Raw genomic sequence first — 23,366 nt, forward strand, 5'->3', positions numbered from 1 at the left:
GGAGAAAGAGCCTATTACACTGACAAAACTTATTCTAATACACCTCATTAAGGATGCTCCTAATGTGTTAAAATAATTCTTCATACATGATGCTGCATTTTTAAAAATCCATTTGCTTTTTTTGAAACACAAAAGCAGGAGGCATTGAGTCTTGTTCACATACACGCTAAAAGGACAGAGTGCTAAAAGTCACATTAGAGTGGCAAAAAAAGATGAAGACTGATGTTATAATTGTTTTACGGACAATAAGTAATATGTTGTAGTCAATTAACTGTAGGATCTAATTGAAAAATGAATAGAAGTGTGCAAAAACCACAGGGGTTTAGGACTGCAAAGCACAAAAGGATACCTTTCCCTCTAGGCAATCTGCATTAGTAAACATCCATTATTTTTCCTGCAAAATGATTTCCTGAAATCACTCTGCCTCATAATTGCCCTGCTGTTACTGGCAGTCTAAGTATTGATGACTAAGTGACCATTAGAGCTCAGCTGGTTCTTGTATATATCACAATACCTCCTCCAGGCTGACTGAGTAGACAAATTTGATTACTCTCATCCCTGCATTTCAGCCTTGATGATTTCTATTAATTCACTCTTTTCAGTAATCCTTACATTTTTATAAGTTAATTTGGTTTTCTGAGATCCACTTCTAAGTATAATTCCACTTAGAAGCATATATTCCACTGTGTTTGGCATCTTCCACTGTTTTGCTGGCAACAGCAGCAAAACATGGATAAAACACAAGGTCATTAGGAAGCATCAATGGTTAGATACTGAACAACGAAGATGATGCAGCTCACTCAGTGACTATTAATCACTCTTTACCAATAATGTTACAGAAAAGAAGGGAGGATATCTAAAGCTGCTTCAAATGAACAGCCCTCCAGTGAACTGAGAAAGTTTGGCAGCACACATCATAACGAAAACAAATTACAAAACCTAATTTTGGATGAACAATTTAGGTGCCTATGTCTTTCTAGTCCAGACAACAGACAAGAGAGCTGTTTGAATAACCCTCTGCATAAAAACCTTGGCTACACAGGAATCTGAACTTCCACCTCTATCACCTCAGGCAAATACCCCAAATCAGACAACATGAATGACCCCTTCAGATACTGTACCTGTCATTGAATGTGAAAAAAATGTGTGCAATTAACAAAAAAATTCCCAAGGGCCAGGTCACAGCATGCAAAACCAGCACATGACCACAGACTTGACAGTAACACGATGCTAAGCTGTACATTACCTTGACCCTCAAATAACAGACAGCACATTCTATCACAACAGAACTATTAAATAATCAGACTGTCTCAAAGCTACACATTTGCCCTTAGCTTGTCTTTGCTTGGAGGCTCTCTCCCTGAAGAGTAAACTTTTATTCTAAACTCAACTGAGAGCAGCCTGTAGTCAGTGAAACTGCAGAGAAAGGTCTGTAAACAATACCTGCTCTGTAGAGAACAAGCTGACCTTTATAGATGTTAAACAAAACAAAAAGGGTTGATTGATGCTGGGCAGTACTTCTCTCCAAAATATTAAAACCAAGAAAGTCAATCAAAGGTTAGTTCATGGACATACAGTGTGATAAATTATAGTTGGTGGGTGGTGGGAAGGGGAAAGCATGATTTGGTAAAATATTTAGGGTAAAAAGCCTGTATACTCAGCTGGAAAAGGAAAAAAGTGTGTAATGCTGACTTCTGTTAAATGGAAAAAAAAACCCCAAAAACAAACCTATGTTATCTAGAGCAGGTCAGTTGCTGAAGTCTTTATGACTAATTTTAAAAGTTCTTATTAACACAGTAAGACATCGTATGTTTTTTAGAATAAGAAATCAATTTCTAAATTCCAACAGATAATTACAATTTAGCCACGAATATGCTACTAATATAGAAAAGGACAATCTAACCTAGATAGAATAATGGAATCACTTGTGTTGGAAAAGGCCCTCCAGATGATCAAGTCCAACCACCACCTAGTAGTGTCAATTCCCCCCCTTAAACCATGTCCCTCAGGACAACATCTACAAGTCTTTTAAATACCTCCAGGGCTGTTGATTCAGCCACTTCCCTGGGCAGCCTATGCCAATGCTTTATAAACCTTCCAGTGAACAAACTGTTACTAATATGCAATTTAAGGCTGTTTCTTCTTGTCCTGTCACTTCTGACTTGGGAAGAGACCAATACCTATCTTGCTACAACCTCCTTCCTGGTAGTTTTGGTTTCAGTCTGCCTGTGTCTTGTGGATCCCCAAAGCTCTCATCCAGTGGTAACAGGACACAAGCAGTTATTTACAGACAGCTACAATACAATCTCAGAAACAAAAGGCACAGCCCCACAGCACCTTTCCAATACCGTAAACTAACCATGCAGTGAAAGCAATGCCCAGGACAGAATTACCTTAATACAAAAACATTTATGCCCAAAATGTAATGCTGTCCTTGTCACACTTTTTATATGCTTTACCATGGTTTCTAGAAGACAGCAGAAATGCCTTTAGACAGTAGAGAAGCTATCTGGCTTTAGAGTATTTTGAAATGCAGGATTACTTGGAGGAAGTTAAGGATCGTGTTATGATTATGCAAGAAATCTGCTGAGAATCTGAGATGAAAGAGTTGAGATCACCGAAGTCAAGTGGTATTTAGATTTCAGACCAGCAACTCTACCTGTTTTTTAAGCAAAAATATAAATAATGTAGCTCCAAAAAAAAAGTTAATAATCAACACATTTTAGGCAATTTTGTCTAAAGTGAGGAAGAGAACTCTGCTAATGAAACATGAAAGTGCAGGTACATGTCTTGGGACTGGCTGTTAGGTAAGCTCTGAACAAAATTGTGGCAAAAAGAAGTGACTTTTCAGACAACTCCCAAAAGCAAAGTTACGATTGCATTAGGAATCTGTGTTAAAGGGACAAAGAAGCTTGTGAAAAAAGTGCAGCAATGTGTAAAGATAGGAGAGAGAAATAAGTAGTTATCCAACAACAAATGCATTCAGAAGATCAGCCATAAGACTTGTTGATGTGGACTGATCTTCAGAAATTCTGAGCTGAGTTTGATAGAGGCTCAGGATCACTGAATATCAAGTAAACTTACTTTACTCCTGTGCACTCTGTAACACACTGCATAGATCTCATTCATTTTAGCTGCAAACAAATGACTGAAAACTTCTACATTTCCTGGTTACAAACTAAAATTATTTACCATTGGTGTGGCCTCTGTGAAATCCATCAGGAGGTCACCTGGCTCCAAAGCAAATGTACTCCCAGCATCTGTGGAACTCTAAAGGCAAAAAAGAAACCCAGCATTGGAAGAAAGAACCATTTAATTTCTGTAATTTTGTTGGTTATTTTTGTTGGGGTTTTTTTAATTCCTTAAAGCACAGATTGCCAAATGGATTTTAAATTTCACACCATGTTTTTCAGGTATGGCTACTCAGGAAAGTTAAAAAACATAATTACAGACCTTTAAAATCCATGTGAGTAATCATGATCCACTGCCCACTAATGATGAGGAAAAACTGCTATGGATTTTATCTGGGTCTTGGACCAGACTCTAAATACTTCCTCACGCAACAAGTTAAACATATCACTACAACTCTGCATTAAAAACTGCTCTTAAATGTAGAATTATTCCATCTAGGGAAAACCGTTTACTCACAGCTCCCTCCTACCCTTCCTGAGCCCTCTCCCAGGGGACGAAAGCTCATCTCTTTGTGTGTTACCTTGCCACCAGGTGAAACCTGTGCTTGTCCTTCCGATGTTTGTGGCGTACACGTTTTCTGCGACCCGGGAGATGCTGAAGACACAGGTGTTGATGCTGCTGCTGCTGCTGCCAGTGCTGGAGGAAGGTCATCCTCATCACTGCCATTGATAAAAACACAGAGATTTTCTCATTAGAAAATGCCATTGGACTTTTGACTGCACTTGTGTCCAGGGAGGCACTGGTAACCTAGATATCTGCTGTAGTGCTTTGAAGCTCCATTTACTCTTCCCTCTGAAATGCAGCTACCTTTTCAAGTAAACTAGAATTTTTTTTTTAAGCTTTAAAGATTCCTTAAAAATGGGTTGGCTAGGTACTTCTCATCTGCAAATGGAAATCCTATGGTTATTAGGTAAAAGTAGCATTTCTATGGATTATGCATGAATGAACAGACTAGATATTATTCCACTTTAATGTTTATTCTTTTCGATGGAGGCTGGCAGTATTGATAAGAACAGATACAGTGACATCCATCCATGCATCTGACTGCTTCATTGACTTCAGACAATGGTAGATTTGACACCCATTATGGAGCTAGTCTATGCTGTCATTTTCAAACTGTATGTAAAGGAATTTGATTGACTCCAAAAAGGATCTCTTTAAAAACATTCTTGTGATCTTTTTCCTGTCGCATCTATTGTATTTACAGAGAAAACATTTTATTTAAGATGAGGTTGCACGCTTCCCCTGGGGTTTAGGCCGTCAAGCTGAACTCTTTCCATCTCACCTACTGTCACTAGTAAATGAAAGCCAGTGAAGAATGGTACACCTTCATTTACTTTTACAGAACCCCATTGACTACAGATCGCTGCAATCAGTCAGCCCTGAGTCAGGATGCTTCCAGTTGTTAATTGCAATTGGATGGAGGCAAACAGAGTCATAATTTGGCCTATGGAAGACTTATTACTGGGAATGATGTGTCAAAAGGAAAGACTACAGATTGACAGCTTAATGCACAGCAAAAATAATGAGAAAAATTACTGCTGCTCATAAAACAGCACTAATTTTAACTACCAGTTAGGTACTCACAGTGCATAGAAGCCTGCCATGCCAGCTTGACTGCATGATTCTGCCTTGACAGATACTTCCAGAACAGAACTACGCTTGATTTAGTGCCACTTGAAGGCAGCATGCCTGGACAACACAAAAAACTTCAAAACTACATGATATACCGGTTACACAACCTTATGCTGGGTTGCCTAACAGTGTTTTTTAATTATAATGTAAAATTTTGGTGTTTAATATAATTTTTTCAAACTTCATTTTTTATTCCTTCTGGTTAAGGATAGAATTCAGCACCATAGCATGCACAGTACACATGTTTTATGCTAGAAAGAAATTCTGAAATCTTTTGGACTTGTTGAATAGACATTTTATTAATGTAATAAGCCCAGAGCTGGGCTGTTGACCTAGCTAATCTCTCTTTCAGAAGCATGTAGATGACATTTTCCCAGTCCTTCCTCTCCACTCTCAGCAGGAATTCACTGGCACCCTCCCCATCTTTTCTGAGTAAAGTTCCTCTCGTGTATACTAGGAAGTGGAAAAATAAGAGTTAGGGTTGATTTATCAGCCATCAAGCCACCAACACACTAGATGTAAGACTGAGAAATGGCCTTCACTGTATTACTTTCACAATGATCCTTTAGTGTTTCTTCACATTTCCCATATTTGCATTAAAGATACAAGATAATTTAAATTGAACACAATTTGAGTTTACAAAAAGAAAAAAACCAAAATTACAGCCCATTTTTTTCACTAGGGAGTCTTTGGCCCTACACATGGCCACAGCATAGGTGACACCTGTGGTTAGATATGTACATCTGCTGCTCCTCACACTTTATACTGGACAACTGAAAATCCATATGGGAGCAGGACATGTTCAAAACTGTTCATCAAAACCTCATCAATCAAAAAGTGATTGTGTGTTTCCACATGCCAGTCTTGGCCTCTTGGACAAATACCAATTTGGCTAATAGCTCATTTGCCTTCTAGCTTAAATTTGTCAAAGTTCTTCTGTTCTTGTACTAAATAATTTTTCAGTTTTGGTAATGCAGATCATTACAAAGACAATGTTTTTAACAGTGAAACAAAAAAAACCCCAACATACTGATATTTATTAGAACCCTTTTGAAGAGACAAAAAATATATTTACTGACACTAGAATGTTGGAATCCTGGATGGATTAACAGTTGCTATTCCACACAGAAAGCATACATATTTTTCCTTTATTATGGCATTGGTATTCTTGTACTGATAAGTTTATGCTGACATTATCGCTTTTTCCCCTAATTTCTGGGGCTAAGTTTATGCTGACATTATCGCTTTTCCCCCTGATTTCTGGTGGCTTTTTCTGTCTTTTCATGGGAGGACAAATCAACACTGACTTTCACTTCTGCTCAGTACCTCACATCTCTAGAGAGTTTCAAGTGGAATGAATTATGTGTAAATGGGATGCCAAATCCCTGTAGGCACAGATCCCACTTTCCAGGAGTAAGAGAATTTGTTTTGCTGGCTTTAGCTGTAGCAGGCTCAGCCACTTCTTCATGTGACAAATCACAGAGAGGGAGGGTGTGCTCTCTGAGAGGGAATGGCTCACAGCACAGCTTGATGCCCCAACAACTAAAGAATGTTTTCCTCATTTTGCAAATGGGGTTGTAATGAAGCCAACAGAGCGGCTTGCTCCAGCACACACCAGGTCTTTGACATTTCATGTGGTAAAGAGGTTTTTAATTCCTAACCCAGACGCTTGGGAAAAGGTGGATGGCCTGCAATTCAAAGGGTTAGCCACTGGATAGGAAAGGCAAATTCATTTTGTATTAAAAGCATGAAGATTCTCAGTGATGAAAGGAATGGTATCGGTATAAGATCATTATCATGTAATTGCACTGATGCCTTTCAGAAGGCACAGCTAGAGCAATAATTAGCATCCCCTTTCATTTTCAGCTGTAGTAGGCAAAACCACAAAGAGAATGCTGTATGTTACTCACAAACTGTACTGCCTTGTTAACTTCCTCACGCGGGGAGCTTTAACCTCCTGCTTTTCTGTAGGGACAGTTGTTGGTGTAGTTTCAGGTCTCACGGGAGCTGGACTTCTAAAAATAGCAAGAAAAAACATATGTCATACAGGCTCTATTTAAACTACTCCAGGCATATCACCAGAGTTCTAACTCATCAACACTTATTTATCTTGCAAAGTGTCAAGTGCCCATTGAAGTTCATCCTTTTGTTCCATTTATAGTTCATAGGCTAGTATGTGTGTGTGTACAGAAAAAGATGTGTGAACTCACCCTCCTGTGCTGGGCATACCATTTATAGAAGCAGCCACTGGTTGCAAACACAGAGCCTATGTGAAAGACCATGTGGAAATGTCACTGTTTCCAAAATACTGCAATTTAATAACAGACCAGCAGTTCAGTCCTGTCAGAAATATTTTTACAAAACATATGTTTAACTAAAACTTAACTAAAACTATTTTATGAATTATGAAACCTGCTCTGCTTAAAATATTTTTTATTTGAAATTAAATATTATCCTTCCGCAATTGAAAGAGCAGTTCAAGGGAAATTAACTAAGGGATGTGGTCCAAGAAAAATGATCAAATTTTTTCCAACTTGCTAGAAAAATGCAAAACTCAGACATGTTTCAGATACTCATTAATGTGAAATACATCTGCAGAGCTCCAGCAAAGATATGGCAATGAGGAGGTCCACATGAAAGAATCTTCTCCTTAACCATTTATCAGTAGAATTAACTGAGGCTTCAATAAAAAATTCATAAATACTAAACAAAAGATCCTTATGACCTTGGGAGGAAACCATTTCAACCATGAGTTTGAGGGGAATGAAGACAAATATTTTAAATATTACTTTAAATATTGCTTATATGTGCACTATAAACATAATAAATATGCCAAACATTAAAAAAATATAATTTGAAAGTCCTGATTAAAAATTTGTGAAATGGTATTCAGCCATCTAATCTGAAGTCAGATTCTAAATTAGTAACTTGAGCAGCCCTACTAATTGCTGATGGGACTGCACATGCACTGAGGTACATTTCACAAATAACAAAAGTTTTTCTAGTCTACTTACATTGTATTAGCCTTCTAAAGCCTTAATAAGGTAAGCATGTTTAATTTTCATAATTGCAGATCCTTTTGATGCCCATGTGTGTTTTGAGCTTTGTTGATTCTCTTTGATGACTTCTGAACCTGATGTCAAACTACAACAGAACCTACTGAGATGGTACAGCCTTCAGGTTATATATTCAGTTTTCCTAAATGTTTCTTAGTTTTTGGATAGGTCACAGAGAATAAGATGGAACAGTGAAAAGCATTAAAGTACAAAGGGCATAAATAAATAATAAACCTGATTACTAGTTTCACTTCTCATAAAACAACTTTTGTCAATTATTTACCTGCTATTTGTTCCCATTAATTTCAAGTAGTATAGATAGCAGCAAGATATCTATATCAGATATATTTCCTTTCCCCAGTTCAAATTTCAATATCAGTCATTTTTATCACAGATTTCTCAATGACATTAATGCAGAACAAATCAGCCAGATCTGAAGATCTTTTGCTGAATTTGTTAGGCTGGCAAATAAGGGGAAGATAAGTAAAGACACATTAAAAAAGCCCAAATCATCTGTTTTAGTCTTTAGGTCAATATATCCAACCTGAAAATCTGTGAATCAGCATCATCATGGAAGATCCCAAGATTGTTTTGATCAAGCCAGACTTCAGGTTGGAAGACAATACTAGCTCTTCATTTGCTGAAGCAAAGGAAGCTTTTTGCTACTGAAAAAAATTACTTGTTCAATTTACCCAAATTGATTTCCATCTGAAGTCTGACATAAGCAGGATAAATATGTCAAGACACATTAAACAATGGACAATCAAATTCTGAAGGGGTGTAAATGAATGTAATTATTTTCAGCTCAAATATATTAGCTGACATTCTTGCTCTGTATGAATGCTCCTCACAACATTCCAATAATTTTGTAAGAGGGTGCCTTACAAGTTTTACACCTTTTCACCAACTCAGTGAGAGTGGAAACAGAGTGGTACAAACTACATGAGTTGAATAACATTTATTCAAAATTATAACAAGTGATGAATTAATGCTATGAAGGGGTTCAAGAAAAAGCAAAGTGTAGAATAGGAAACCTGGTTACAAATCTATTTCCATTTCATGGGTGCTTCAAATTTCTTGGGACAACATTATAACCTGTGATGTAAGCCAGCCAGATACTTTCACACAAAGGAAGATTTGAAGTGATAATTTCAGCTCTTTTACTATGTTTCATTTTACAAAGCCTGCATATCTCCTTTGGAATACCATGGTTTGTAATGTAAAGAAAGCAAAAGAGGAAAAGGTGGGGCTTTTGAAGCAGTCATTTCAACTGTCAAAATCAAATTTTTGTTGGAAAGATATAGTGGAATTTTGTAACTAAAGCAGTTTACAATGATTTCAAAGCAAGTTATAAAACTCACTTATACATATTAAAAATTTTAAAATTCTAAGTCTGAATTAATGCTGAAAAAAATGTTTAACAAGAAAAAATTCACTCAACTGTAAATAAAATTTTTGAGATACAAACGGTACCAACTCTCTAATCCAATAAAAACATGAAAAACTTATTTTCCTTTGAATGCTGCAGATTTTCAAGTAAAAAAAAAAATCAAGTAAACATTAGACACACCTACTCCTTTTTCAGCCATTGTAATTGCTCAGATAAACTTATGTTTTGTATCACACCAGTAAAGTATTCCACTCATTTATGTTGCAAAATCAATACCATTTTAAAAGCAAAATCTTCTTTCACATTATGATAAAATTTTGCCATAATTTTTGTTAGGGGCTGGCAGCAGCAACTACCTTTCCCCTGATACTTATCAGGCCTCTGGGGGAGAGACAAGCACCATTTATTGCACATTTTGAGAAGCTGCAGGTTAGCTAGGATGTAAACTGAAGTTACCCCTAAATGAAAAGGAGCTGTGGCAATACCTCTACCTAAAGAGGTCATTAGCACAAGATTAAATGTTGGACTAGTCCTACAAACTGCAGAGCTGGAATTTTGCCCTCATTAAAACCTTGCTAGGATACCTCTTTCCACACCAGACTAAAGACTCCACGACAGCTTCTCTTTCATCTCCAAACATTCTTCCTCAGTCTGAACTTGCTCAAAACTGTTGCTACTCTCTCAACAGCAGCTAGATGCAAGAAGTGCTCAGCTTGATCCACCCAGCACCTGATTTGTGTTTTAAAAATAGCAGGCTTTTAATATCACAGAAACTCTTAAAAAAAAAAAATCTCATTGATATTCCAGAAAAAGTAGCAGAATCACTTCTGTGACTGTCATTTGATTTCTACAGCCAGAATTCTTATATGGAAAGATAGGATTTTCGAAGAGAAGCCCTGTAAAATTATTCAAATAGAGTGATTATGTGCAGATATTACCATTTCAAGTTTGTAGTCCTATATAAATTACACAGCTATATAAACTACTGTAGTCCTGTACAAAGCATACAGCTTGAGGAAAAGTGTTAAAGGATCAGTGGGACTCAGAATTAAAATGGAAAAGAAAATGTACAGTGTATTACACTTCTTTTAGAAGGCTCTTTTCCAATGTCATTAATGCATAAGAAACCTTTTTCCTGTAACAGTACCCAACCACTACTGCATACAAATGAAGGTACTGAACCGAGACAGAGTTACTTAATGACCTGGCACCTTACATAAAAATCTGTCGCTTCCTGGTGAGAATGACAATAACAACCACGAAATGTCAGCATGCAGTGGCAGGTCATCAGAAACCGCCTGTGCACTGGGAGCCCCAGCACCCTCCTGAGCCACAGCCAGCACAGTTCTCCTGAACTAGCTTCAGCCTGTTCCACAAGCCTGCACAGCAACACAAATAGGACCCAGAGGGAGATCGCCCCCACCAAACCCAAGGAATCTGTTTTGTTCTCAGACTGGCAGCCAAGAAGGTGACTGAAACCAAAACTGCTCACAAGAAAACGTACCCTGTGGAACATTTCAAGTGACCACAGATGTATGCTGGTTTACCTTGAACCTTCCTTGCTGAGGGACTCAGGGTGTCCCACCTCACCTTGGCTCAGATTGCAGGGCTGAGGCTACACTGCTCCTGCACCACCCATTTGTGTGCTGTGGCTTCCTTGTCCCCTGCTTGGGTGGCTCTGGGCAGACCTCTGTGCTTGTTTGAAATGAGGCAGTCGGGCTATGTGGGATAAAATGATTGTCCACATCATCAACTGAACAGCATTAATTAACTTATTTTACCTTGGAGGATCCAGTTCAGGATTTCAAAACTAACAAAGTCTGCTAGGGGAACACACTTCCTTACACTTGTCTTTAACAGGCTTTATCTTCTTTGTTTCTCTTTGTGTCTGTTTTGTCATCTGGAACAATCCCTCTCCCTGTCTTCCAAAACTGATGCCAAGAGATAGAGGATAAAATCCCTATGATTACAAGGATACAGCCAGCTGCATGAAAGCTGACCTGCTTTCAGGTGCTGACTCATGGAAAAGGGAAAAAAAAAGAGCCCCAGAGGCTGATTTTGGCTGCAGAATTCCCTTTGAATGGGAACAGGATAGTGAAAACTTGGGAAGGATAGGCAAGAAAGAAAGGAAGGAAAAGAAAGAATATTTGATAGATACATTCTCTTGTATATCAAAGACATAGCCTAACAAGCTAAGCAAACAAACACTCAAATCTTTCCTAAGCCTGTGCTCTAAGGATTTCACACATTTCTCTTCCAAAGGTCATCTGAAGTTAAGAAACATTATGTTCTTTTTCACTTTGATAAGGTAGCTTTTCTCAGAAGACAGGTTACCTCTTCAAAACACTGCTTGGACATTTTAAAGCTACTGTCCATATCAAATTTTCTGAATAAAGTTTTTTTCTTTTTTCTTACCTCCCATTCCCCCTTCCTTATAGATTGCAGATGTATAACCAAGATCCTTGCTACAGCTTATGTGCCTTTCTTACAAATTGAGTTCTGTTTCTTGTAAAGGAAAAAATTCCACCCCCTCTATTGCCCTTACAATAAAATATATGCAGTCTAGACAAAAGTACAGTGCCCCTGTGGTCCAACAGACAGATAATGATGATACAGAAATTGCTTTTCTCTCACAGCTTGGGGTAAAGTAGGAGGTCAATACCTGGCATCGAAGGTCAAACTGAGCTACAAATCCTACCCCTCCTCACAGCAACCAGGATAGTCATTGTGGATTATGTGCTTTCTAAGGAGCCTAGGCACAATTTAGGGGACACAGGACAGAGCCAAAGAAATGCACCTCGAGTGGGGTATTTCATTAGCTTGACCTCATCTGAAAGGTCTGAGTACTGCTCCTTACTCTGTAGTTTGGAGGTTAAGAATACAATTACAAATAATTCATCAGCATTTGGCTTCAGGCAGCAGGTCAAAGGGGTCTTTAAGACTCAGAACAAAGTCAAAGGACATATCTAGGTGTGCTATCTGCAATCTTTAGTGCAGACTGGCATGCAAAGGCTATTCAAGAGTTCAGTTATGACTTTGATGCAGAAATTACTGTGTGAGGTTCCGGCAAAAAGCTAGAGCAGCAGATCCATTAACCTGTCCCTGGACTGAGGCCAGAATGATATGTATTTAGATATTTACTTTAGTTTTGGAAATGTTGGTTGAAATTTTTTCAGTTGGAGAGTGATTATATATTTTCATTTTTGTAAGGTAAAGACTGAATGAGAAAAGATTTTTAAAAGCAATTCAAATTTCTTAGGAAGAAGCCAGCATAGATGATGATTTTAGTTTACCTAGAATATTTCACAATATATTTACAAGAAGATATTTAAATGTAATATTTCAGATCCTGCCTCACAGAGTTAACTTCATTCTGAGTTTAAGAAAATTCAAGCCTGCTTGAATTCACTGAAGTTCATGCCAGGTAAGGCTAAGCACTTAAGTCTTGATCAGCTTCAGTTCTGAACTTTCTGGAAGTTAGGATATATCTAGTTTTCCAGGGAACTGAAGTCTTCAACCTGGGGAAACAAGCTGCCCATAATGATGGAGGTGACATATCAGGTAACATGAAAGCTACTCTGACCTTCACTGGAAGTATATGTATAAAAGAAGATACTGAGATGCAAGTTTCACATTGAATTGTGTACAGACTAGGCACACATCGCTACACTTTGCACCTTACTTATACAGTCATATTTTGAGAGCACCTGCAGAGAGCCAGAGTTCTCTGAAAAAACATGGTTCAGGTTCAGACTGAGGTATGTCAGCAGGATGTTAGCTCAGAGAGAAAAATATGACAATTTAAATATTAATATAGTTTATGCAGGTGAGAATGGAGAGGCAAAAGCACAAGAGTGCAGACATTACTTTGAGAGACACTTCTTCCTTGATGATACACAGAAGTTATATTTTAGAAGCATCACTTCAGTCATGGAAGGTGTCAGACATTTTCCCATAAATTGAAAGGCAGCCAGACTCAAAGCCCAGTGCACCTCAGAGTCACAAGCCACAGCAGGTTAATCACATTCTGTCAATCTGTATGAGCAAAGCTTACTCTGCAGTAGGCATTCAGAAGAGCGCTTGAGATTATTTCTCCTGATTCATCTGCACCCTGTAAAACTTGATATCATTTAATGTTTTCCACCCTTCTATTCTGGTGTGCAGTATCATCAAGCTCTACGAGATAACATTTAATTTTACGTTACGTGTTGAGCAGCTCCTAATGTAATTAGTCTCAATGTAATGGCGTAATTTGCTTTTGGATGGGAAGATTTACAAAGAAAATTAGAATAAATGAATGCACAAAGCACCAGCTGGTGCTTATACCTACTCCCACATAAGAAGAATATTGCTATTTGCAATCCTATGAAAGATGAGATAATTTGGATAACAAGGATCAACAAAGGGTGATGCAGCAGTTGGTCTAAACAGAAAGAAATCCACAGACGAATCCTGAACCATGTGGGATATAAAGCCTGCCAAAGCTGGCAGTAACCCAAAAGCATATTTTAAGGGAAATAAATATTGCAGTGCATAAATGCAACACATGGTGCATGACAGCAAATGGTAACATCAACAAGAACAGTAATAACTGACCAGCCAACTTGAGGACTTCAGCTGAAGAGGGCTCCTGACAACTGAACTTATATTTACACTTTTGATCACTATTTTGAGTAAGAAGCTGTCTAATTTACATCCTGTATTTGGAGGTTTTCAAAATTCAGATAGACAAGCCCATGGCTGACTTGGTTTAGATTTGGTGACTGTCCTGCCTTGAACCCTCATAAAGTCAGTCATGAAGACTAACATTTAGGAGATGAAGAATTATTAGTGTTTATATGTACCAAACATATTATATCTGAGCTTTTCTGAGTAGCAGGTGAACGTGAAGAAAAGTGTATATTATCAGCAAATCCTGTTGCTAGGTAATTCCTGTCTTACATATTTTACTTCAGTTTCTTACCCAACTTGTTCAACTTTGGGCATTTTTGCCAACATTTCTACTGTTGGATTTTTCCCAAAATCAAAATTTACTTTGGCAAACAGGCTATGCCCAAAGACAGTATTTTGCTTTGTCCTAAGTAGTACCATTTCTTAACATATGAACTATTTTGGTGTAATTCTTAACTCTGGAATTCCTTAGTCCAGTACAGCAGAATTATACCTGGACATGCATTCAGATATGTTTGAAGAAAAAAAAAATACTAAAAAGAACAGACCTTTATCTTAAATACAGTCCAAATCTGTATGTGTGAACCTGCATGCACATGGACACAGGCATCCATGCTATAGGATTATCCAAGTGGTCATAACCAGGAAGAAAACATGCTTCAAAGAGTTTTCAGAAGAAATTAATATATAGGCACTAGGGAAATTGTACACCTGGTGCTTCTGTCTGGGAAAGCTTTGAATAAGAAAACAAATTCTCTTTATGGGGTTCTGTGGTTAGCAATATATTCTTTATATTTAATAAATTAAGCAGGCTGGCAATTAGGCAATAAATTTCTTCAAATAAAGTTCACAAGTTTATCTTTCTAGCATCCATCCCCTTACAGAGAGATGGGTGAGGTTTATAAAAAGGTCAGAAGGTGATTTTTCAATTCACATTCCTTTGATATGCTGCAAGAGAGAAACCTCTACTTCCCAATCAGAAGGCGGGACACACCCCTGATAAAGAGGAAAGCATGACCAGAGAGGAAAGCTTCTGACTACATTTTTCATTTTTCTATTTTGCACAATACTTTACTTCCTTCACCATACTTCCTTCATTGTTTCTGGCAGACAGCTGGAACCCTGATCTCTCAAGGCTAAAAGAATCAAATACAAAAAACCCTAGTTGGTAGGGGATGAGAGGCTTATGAAAACAATACGGACATTCAGTAATCTCAAACATGAATTAAATTAGATATCTAATCAGCAAATTCTCCCACAACACTTCTCCCTCAACACCTCCATCTGTACACAAAGAGAGATACCTAAGTGTAAAGAATTCTCTAACAGATGGAAAAATACTTCTGCTGCTTCCTCATAATCCCTTCTAGATCATTTGCCACCATGACAGGTTCTTTTACAATACTGAAGAAGAAACCGATGTGTTGGAAAGGCTTTTCTAGCTCTATTGTAAGATAAATTCTTGTTGGCCTTTAAAAGGGCTGACACGATCACTTATTCCCTTGTATACTTGGGGTCTACATCCCAAAAGAAGTATTATTAAAAATTCTGGCAAAATGCTATTACAAATTCCAAACTAACTCAGTGTTGACACAAACACATGCCTTAATAAAACATGCCTCACCATTTGAAGGGGTAACTGCAAACCAACTGTATCTCTTCTTGATTCAACAAAGACAGTATAAAAAGAAAAAAAAATTAAAAAGCAAAACAAAAAAGTAAAAAAAATGGCAAATGCATAAATAACACTTTTCCCCCCAGGTATTTCTTCTTCCAAAAACCAATGTTCTCTTCTGCTTTGTTCAAAATGTATACAGCCCAGCTATACAGTTATTAGTATATAGGTATAAAGTGCATACTACTTTGGTGTTGAAGAAAATGTGCGTGCTTTCAGATCTGTTACTACAGAGTTGTTATAAAGAAAGATCTGACTCTTCTTCAGAGGATTCCTGTGTTTTATCAAGGAAACTCATGGCTCTCCTATTTAACCTGCTAGATAAATTCCCTTCCTGTTAGCTGCTCTCATTTGACTTTGTTCATCTGAGAACTCTTGTCACACGCAGCCCAGGTAGATCCAGCTGAGGCAACCATCCAACTTCCCTGTAGCCACTGTCCAGATCTGCAGCTCTGTTACAGGTTATCAGTAAAGCAGCAGGGTCACCAAGGGAATGTACGACTATGTTCCAATTCATAGTGTCCTCTACCAGTCTTAATTGGGGATTAAAGAGGATGTAAGCTAGAATGCTGCAGTATGTATTAGATTACTGAGCCACCAGCTTTTTCATCATTTAATGTTAGAACCAGCACTTGAAACAGTCTGGGAGGAAAAAAAAAATCCCATCCAGAAGAGAAAAACTTGTAGAAACATGCAGGACTGCTCTCCAAAAGCAGGGAGTGAGAGAGGACTGCAGTCTGCACTGATTCCACATCCTCCTGCAGCTTTATCTGGTGTGTAGGGGTTACCTATTGACAGCAAGATCAGATGACCTTGCAATTCCAGCTTGTGCACCAAATGACAGAGCAAATTTAACAAGGTTTCCCCTCCTGAAAACTGAAAAATTAGTGCTATTTCAACTTCAGCTCTGATTCCCCCTTCCTCATGTTTAAAATTACTTGCATAAAGAAGTGTTCGGAGTTTGCCAGAAGACATGGAAAACAGGTGCATAAACTGTCTGATACATGACAACTTTGCATAAGTACAACGTTATCCTGGGGCTATGCCTAAGAAAATGACTGGAGACTGATTCGTAGGAAAAGTGGCTATACCACACAGATATATGAGTAATTACTAGTTGAACGAGAACTAATTCTACAAAGAGCTATAGCAATTGTTAGCCAAATTGAGTCTGTCGTGGCAGATGCTAAAATAATTGCTATGGGAGATTACAGGCCATACCCAAGCAGTTAATTCATTAAAAGTGTAATATTCAGAATGGCAATGGAAGAACAGACAAAATGGTAGTAAAGAGAGCACATTTTTTTAAAGAAACAAGCACTACTGCCCTCCTCTGTCACCCTCTAGTTCTCTATTAATCTGAACAATTTATGCTTCAGTTACAGCTCAAAACTACATATGTTTGCTTACCAGCAGGCCTGTACGAATTTCCCTATGTCTTGGGTTTGGAAAAAACAAAGAATTTTGTTTTGTTTTTTACAGTTATCAGTGTGAAAAATACACAAAGTCATTGTCCCTGCTTATAAATCCCTTGCATGAAAAGAGTGGAGTATTGTTAAAAAGCTGTGACAGCTACTGTTGCAATGGACAAGATATTTCAGCAAAAAGAGTCCTCAAAGATTTACAGAGGTGCTGTTTACAGAAATGTCTCCATGAGTACTTGCAAGGAAAAAATATATATTCCACATGGAAGGGTTTTTTACCAAGGCTTGTTTTGCTTGCCTCCATTAAAGAGAAGAGAAAAGCTCCCAGACAATTTGTCTCCCAGTATGAACTAACCCGTGGCTCTACTCAGATGCAATTCCTGCCAGAGCAAAGGCTCATTTACGTCCATCAACTTCCACAAGATAGAGGTTATAGAGAATGTTATTGGCAAATAGATCACATGCTGGCTGGCTGCAAAGGTGCATATAGCCCTGCAGAAAGGGTAGCTGCTTGAAGGAGAAAGAAAATTATTAGACACTTGATTTATTTTGCATTTTTCTCAGAGTTTTGAATGCAGGCTGTTAAAATTGATCTATCCCTAAAACTGGTCTATCACTGAGCATTGATTACTTGTACATGTGCACCTTCGGGACACAGCAATAAAAAAATACCATTTCATTTGGTACAACTCACTGTAGAGGAAATGATGCCTGACATAACACAGATAAAAATAAATATTAGACAAATATACACCAGAATGCTGCATACCAAGAACTCCAAAGTGACTTTTACAATTTTATAAGCTTAGATGTGTGTGAAAGAAAACAGTAAAATTTTCTTTGCAGGCAGGTTACCAATCTGACCTCATGCTGAATAGTACTTTACTAAAAAGCACTTTACAAAGCACACCACTCAATTTGCAGTTCAACATGATGCAACAGGAGAGAACTTATTCCAAAATGTGGAGTAAAAAGGCTTTTCTGCAGGTGTTATGCAGAAGTTCTGCAGAAGTGATTAAGTAAAACAAGTCTGTAGCCACATTCCCAGTCACACAGGGATATACAAATTAGGTCCTCCTGAATTGCTTCTGGAAGTGACAGCAAACCAACTAAGTGCTGTGGCAGAAACCTATGAAACCTATTTCAATTAAACAAAGAAATAGGTCACTGTGCAATGCATTTGATGAGTTTTCTTAAGAAAGAAAGCAATTTCTCAAGAAAGTTTTGTGCACGTCTAAGAAGAGCATAGAGGAAAAAATGGGTGATTCTAAATATCAGATTTTACAGCCTCTTGGACAAACAAATGAGAAAATCATGTCCTATCAGGTGAGATATTTCAGCTCCTCAGGGTACCCCAAGATAAGAGACTGGGAAACTGGGAATCACAGCTGCACTGCAAGCAAGCCAGGACTGTCATGAGAGGCAATAGCATTGCCTCTCGTGTCTCCTCCTGCCTCAGCACCACCAACCATCCCCACCATTCTTCTCGAGGCAGCTGCTTTCATTAAACAAACACAGCAACTCTGCTAGCTCAATCTAGTCAGAAAGGAATTTCTGAACAAAGTGGTTTTTTGAAGGCTAGTGCAGAATCCCTACATTGCAGGGAAAATACATATTTGAAAAAAAGGTTGACAAATTTTCCCAACAATAACTGATAATTTTTGAGTTCAGAAAGACTTAGTTTTTCAAATACAATTCATTACTCCCCTCAACTGAGTTTTTCTATACGGTGATTAAATGTCTGTTTTCTGTTGCAAGAATCACCATCCAAAAGTTATAAAATAAAATCATGAGATGACTAGTGCTCCAACACATATGCATATTTCATTATACATGATCATATAAAAAACAGATACACTAGTGTAATTATCTGATTAATAGCTGTGCTGTGAATCCACAATATTTTCCCCTCAAACTCTCCCCTCAGATTTCAACACTGAAGATGTCCAAAGTGATAGAACTACCAGACACATAGAGGCAGGTAATTTCCAAATACTCCTGCTGCAACGTCTTCTCTAATCACCTGCTGGAAGACAGCATACTGTGCCACTCAAATAATGTTTACAATTAATATGCTTCTTCAAAACAGCCACTCCAATAAAGAAAGACTGTTATCCTCTATCAACAGAAGAAAGTACAATCAAAAGTAGTCACTATGTCAGCAAATGAGCCACTTTTCTGAAGACTGTATACTAAATGCCTCTTCTTCTGGAAAGAAAAGACCTTGCACAAATCAGGAAAATGCAGAGACAGGAATATTCCAGTTTGGATACCTAGCATGTTTTGGATAGAAAAGTTATGAAAACTGACTTACTTTTATATAAGCTTTTCGAAGATTGTCACTAGACCTGATTTCTTACCCAGGGATTTTGTCATTTATTCAAATAGATACACTCAGTCTGATCTTTAAAGCTGAGCTTTTATCAATTCTTAAAATGTATCTGATATGTATGTATAAAATAAACACTGTTCTGACAGTCACCTTCTCAGGTCATTGCATGGTGAACTTCACACAGCAACCTGGAGATAAGCAAATTGAACTGTAACAACAAGCTGAAATAATGTTTGGGAAATGCCTCATTACATCATACATTAATTTTTTGCTTCCCCTACAGACAAGAAGCAACAGACCTTACATTAGGGTCCTGCAGACTGGAGGTCTTACTGGGATTTACAAAAGTGGTCTCTTCTTTCACAGCCTGTTAAAAGAAGGAGCCAAAGTTTAGTACAAAGTCCATGCACTTAGGATAATACAACTGTTTATTAAAAAAATATTCCTGTAAGCACCTCAGAAAACTGCAGTACCCAAAATGCCTACTCTGTCCAGATTTAAAAGACATGACCTTTTTGGGTTTTCATCTCCTACAGCTAAGGTTCACTGTGATGAGGAACAATATACAATGTGCAGGGAAATAGTGTAAGGAAGAGATTGGTACTGAGGAAAAAGAAAGGAACACTGACATTTATGGCTCCTCCAGAAAATACTTGAGCAGAAATCATATAAAAATCTACACAGACAAGCACACTGTAATTGAGCTGTGCTTTCAACTGGAGTAGAATAAATATTTATTCTGAAATAATGATGCCAACTTTTCATTCAGTTTTTGGAAACCTAACTTAAAAATGTGATTCCCTTCATATATTCACACTGTATGCACAATTCACAGAAAATCTCACCCACTACTGCTCCCTGCTAAATTACAGGGTCCTGTCTCTCATATGCCATTCTCATCTGTCAATTTGAAAATACTAGTATTGTGAAATAACTTACATGGATATTGCTTTATTAACTAAGAAATGCCCAATCTGGGCTGGTGTTGATATACTCTTCATCAGAGATGCAGAATTCCCAATCCATGTGTAAATGCCAATATGAGGACACTACAGAAAATACTGACTACAGAGACAAGAGTACTTTCAAATCAGTCAGGGACTTCTCAGACATTTGCACCCACTACATGAAGAGAAAGGTACTGAAATAGTCCCACAACAGAGTAGTTTTTCAGTGTTCTGTATCTGAACCACAGTAATTTGAGGCCGTAGGTTCAGATCAAATTAAATTAAATGTGTCAGTCTAATCCTCTTAAAAAAGGATGAAACAGATTTCTTCAAATCCATCAAATCCAAATCAAAGGATTTTACAGACATGTAAAAATGTTGTAATGTTACATAAGACCTTCCATTCAATAAAAATGGATATATTCCATTTGTGGGTACTCATAAGAAAAGGAAACAAAATCAAAGCTGAGTTTCTTCTATACCTTAGCGATGAACTAAAATAAAAATATCAGAAGGGATACTCAATGCTTGGGGAAATCACCCAAGCTGTGATAGTGTTGAGTTTGTTTTCCCTTTGTGCTAGGAGGAACAGAACCCTCAATGCCACTTCCTAGATTGCTATTTACCAGATCATCAGCCATAGTGGGAAGGATCTGTTCCAGCTTGTACACACAATTAACTGTATGGGCAGTTAAACTGGAATCACTGGGAACCTGACAGAAAGTGAACTCTGTTCTGGGTCTTCTCCAGCCCAGGCAAGTACCTGAAGTGATGGGTTAGAGGGCATTTTGGGACAAGTCCTTTAGTAGGAAGTTCATCTCTTCCTATTAGAACTGTTGAACCTTGTATGTTGATACTGAAACCCTCATCTGCAGAGAGGGGACCCTCTGACCCTCATCAGCAGGTTTATCCCTCTCCTAGGGGGTTAGTTTACACAGAGGAAACTGGTTTACAGCGAGGGTACTTGGAGGAGAACAGGATCAATAGTAGCTACTGGAGAAGCTCCACTCCAATGTAGTGCCCTTACATATCTGGTTTTTATCTCCCTCAGGCAGAGGTTTCCTCAGTCCTACACAAACACTCCAGAAATTAAGGAATCAGATAAATGTGGGACATAATCAGAACACCATCATCATTGTAACTCAGCCACCAAATGTTTTGCTGCTAAGGTTTTCAGTGAATTAGTGTCACATTATAAACCATTTGGGGATCAGGAGTGCAATTTTAAAATTTTAATAAACTTGTCGCTTTAAGAAATTCAGCTCAGCTTTAGAAAACGTTTTTTTACTAGTCTTCTAGTAGCTGTGTCTAGCATAATGTTTATTCAAAATCTATTGATTTCTTGAAAGGAAAGGGAAAAAATTAAGGACTTGAGAGAAAGCATTGAAGATCTTTGTTGGCATAGATGAGCAGTGGAAGAGATATTTCTTTGTTCTACAGAAATTACAATGCTTTTTATAAAGCTGTTCAGTTTCTGAAATCTGTAAATGTGAATCCAGCTGTCAGAAACCTAATATAAGGTCTCTTCTTCCACACTGATGTCTTAGCAACATTTTATTGTTAAGACTGTCAAGCTAGCTGCTTGTTATGTGTCAAATTGGTTATTTTTTAAAACTAGAAATTTTAGTTCATTCCAATTTTCACCGAAGTAATTGATCTGCATTTAAAGATGCATTTGAACACAACAATAGAAGAGAGATTACAGATATCAAGAATGCAATGCAGGGGTTGTGACCAGCAATGAAATTATTTAAATTCCACCTACTTAAATGTAATAAGTCATGGATCTCATTAGTCAGAGGAGAGGGCTTCACTGTGTTAGACCCTTGGTTGCTTCTCAGCTCTGTGACTACATTATTTCTCTCTTTTGTCTTTCCTCAATTGAAAGGCTAAGCCTGCATTTCAGGAAGGCATATATTCCTAAGCAGTATGACCAGCATCCTACATCAGTGAGGAATTCCTCTTAGTATTAATTTTTCTCCATTCTTACTCATGTTTTAGAAGCCAGAAAATACTCCTGTGCCCACAAAGAAGCACTGCAGACCAGCGAGCAAGTAATCCCACTCTAAATTGTAAGGAGAGAGGGAACATGCAAAGAAATGGGGGAGTCTGAACAGCCTCAGATGATGAGGTCTGCCCTCAGGGTGCCATGGGTGTGCGTTGGCAGGGACAGATTAACAAGGACGGGCTCATTCTTCTCACCTTATGCCTCTCCTCCCTTTCTGTGGATGACCAGACATAGGAAAATGTCGTATTTGCAAACCCTTCTGCAAAGGGCTTCAGCTGTCGGAAAGTGTACCACCCTTGCTTCACTTGGGACCTTATTGGCTTTTGGGCTGTTTGTTTCAGAAGGTCAGTAAGTCATCAACAGGCAGCCTGTTGCTTTTATTTTCTTCTTAACACTGCAAATCACATTCACTAACCACAGAAGGGCATTCTCAGCCTTACTGAAAAGACATGACTGTAGAACAAGGGTTCTGCTTGTAGACAGCCCTTGCAATATGATTCCCAGATGGTTTGCCTTCATTTGAAAACAAGTGCAACTGCTGGGGCCAGAATTTGGGTTTCCATTGCAGGATGCCTTCCAGTAATGGAGCAAGGGGGTTTAGCCAAGGGTAGCAAGAGGTGCCTGGTAGAGAATGTACAAACAGAGCTGGGCAGAGGCTCTCACCCACTGAAAGCCCAGCACTGAGCTGTGTAAAAAAGACAGAGGCAGAAGCAAACATGGAGCTGCTAAGATCTTAACTGTGGCAGATTCTCTCCTCCCACAGAGGCTGCTGCTCTGAGGGAGAGATTTCAGGGCACAGCAGACCTGGAAGCCAAATTTATACAGAAGGAGATTAATTAAATAATTACCCAAAGAGAAACACGCTACTTTTCTGGCTACCAGACTGCAAATCAAATTAAGAGTTGATCCATATAATCCATCCACACAATGCCATTCTCTTTTTAAATCTGCATCAGGTCCAGAGGAAAAGAAAAATCATTAATGTTCTGTTTTCATATGCCATTAACTTTCTGGATGATATTAGAAACAAAGAATT

General features: G+C 38.1%; 1 protein-coding gene across 6 annotated transcripts in view; it reads right to left on the reverse strand.

Moving 5' to 3' along the window:
* Window positions 1-23,366, reverse strand: part of EPB41L4B (erythrocyte membrane protein band 4.1 like 4B) — a 167,866-nt gene that overhangs the window by 27,186 nt on the left and 117,314 nt on the right. For all 6 annotated transcript variants that reach the window (XM_085571769.1, XM_077784967.2, XM_085571768.1 and 3 more), the window contains 4 exons: window positions 19,675-19,742; window positions 6,738-6,842; window positions 3,713-3,851; window positions 3,193-3,270 (listed from right to left, as the gene is read on the reverse strand). In XM_085571769.1, the coding sequence (XP_085427895.1) occupies window positions 3,193-3,270; window positions 3,713-3,851; window positions 6,738-6,842; window positions 19,675-19,742 (390 nt within the window). The remainder of the gene's footprint in view (window positions 1-3,192; window positions 3,271-3,712; window positions 3,852-6,737; window positions 6,843-19,674; window positions 19,743-23,366) is intronic.

This window comes from Lonchura striata, chromosome 2 (assembly GCF_050655825.1).
Source record: "Lonchura striata isolate lonStrDom1 chromosome 2, ASM5065582v1, whole genome shotgun sequence".
In the NCBI taxonomy this organism is placed as follows: domain Eukaryota; kingdom Metazoa; phylum Chordata; class Aves; order Passeriformes; family Estrildidae; genus Lonchura; species Lonchura striata.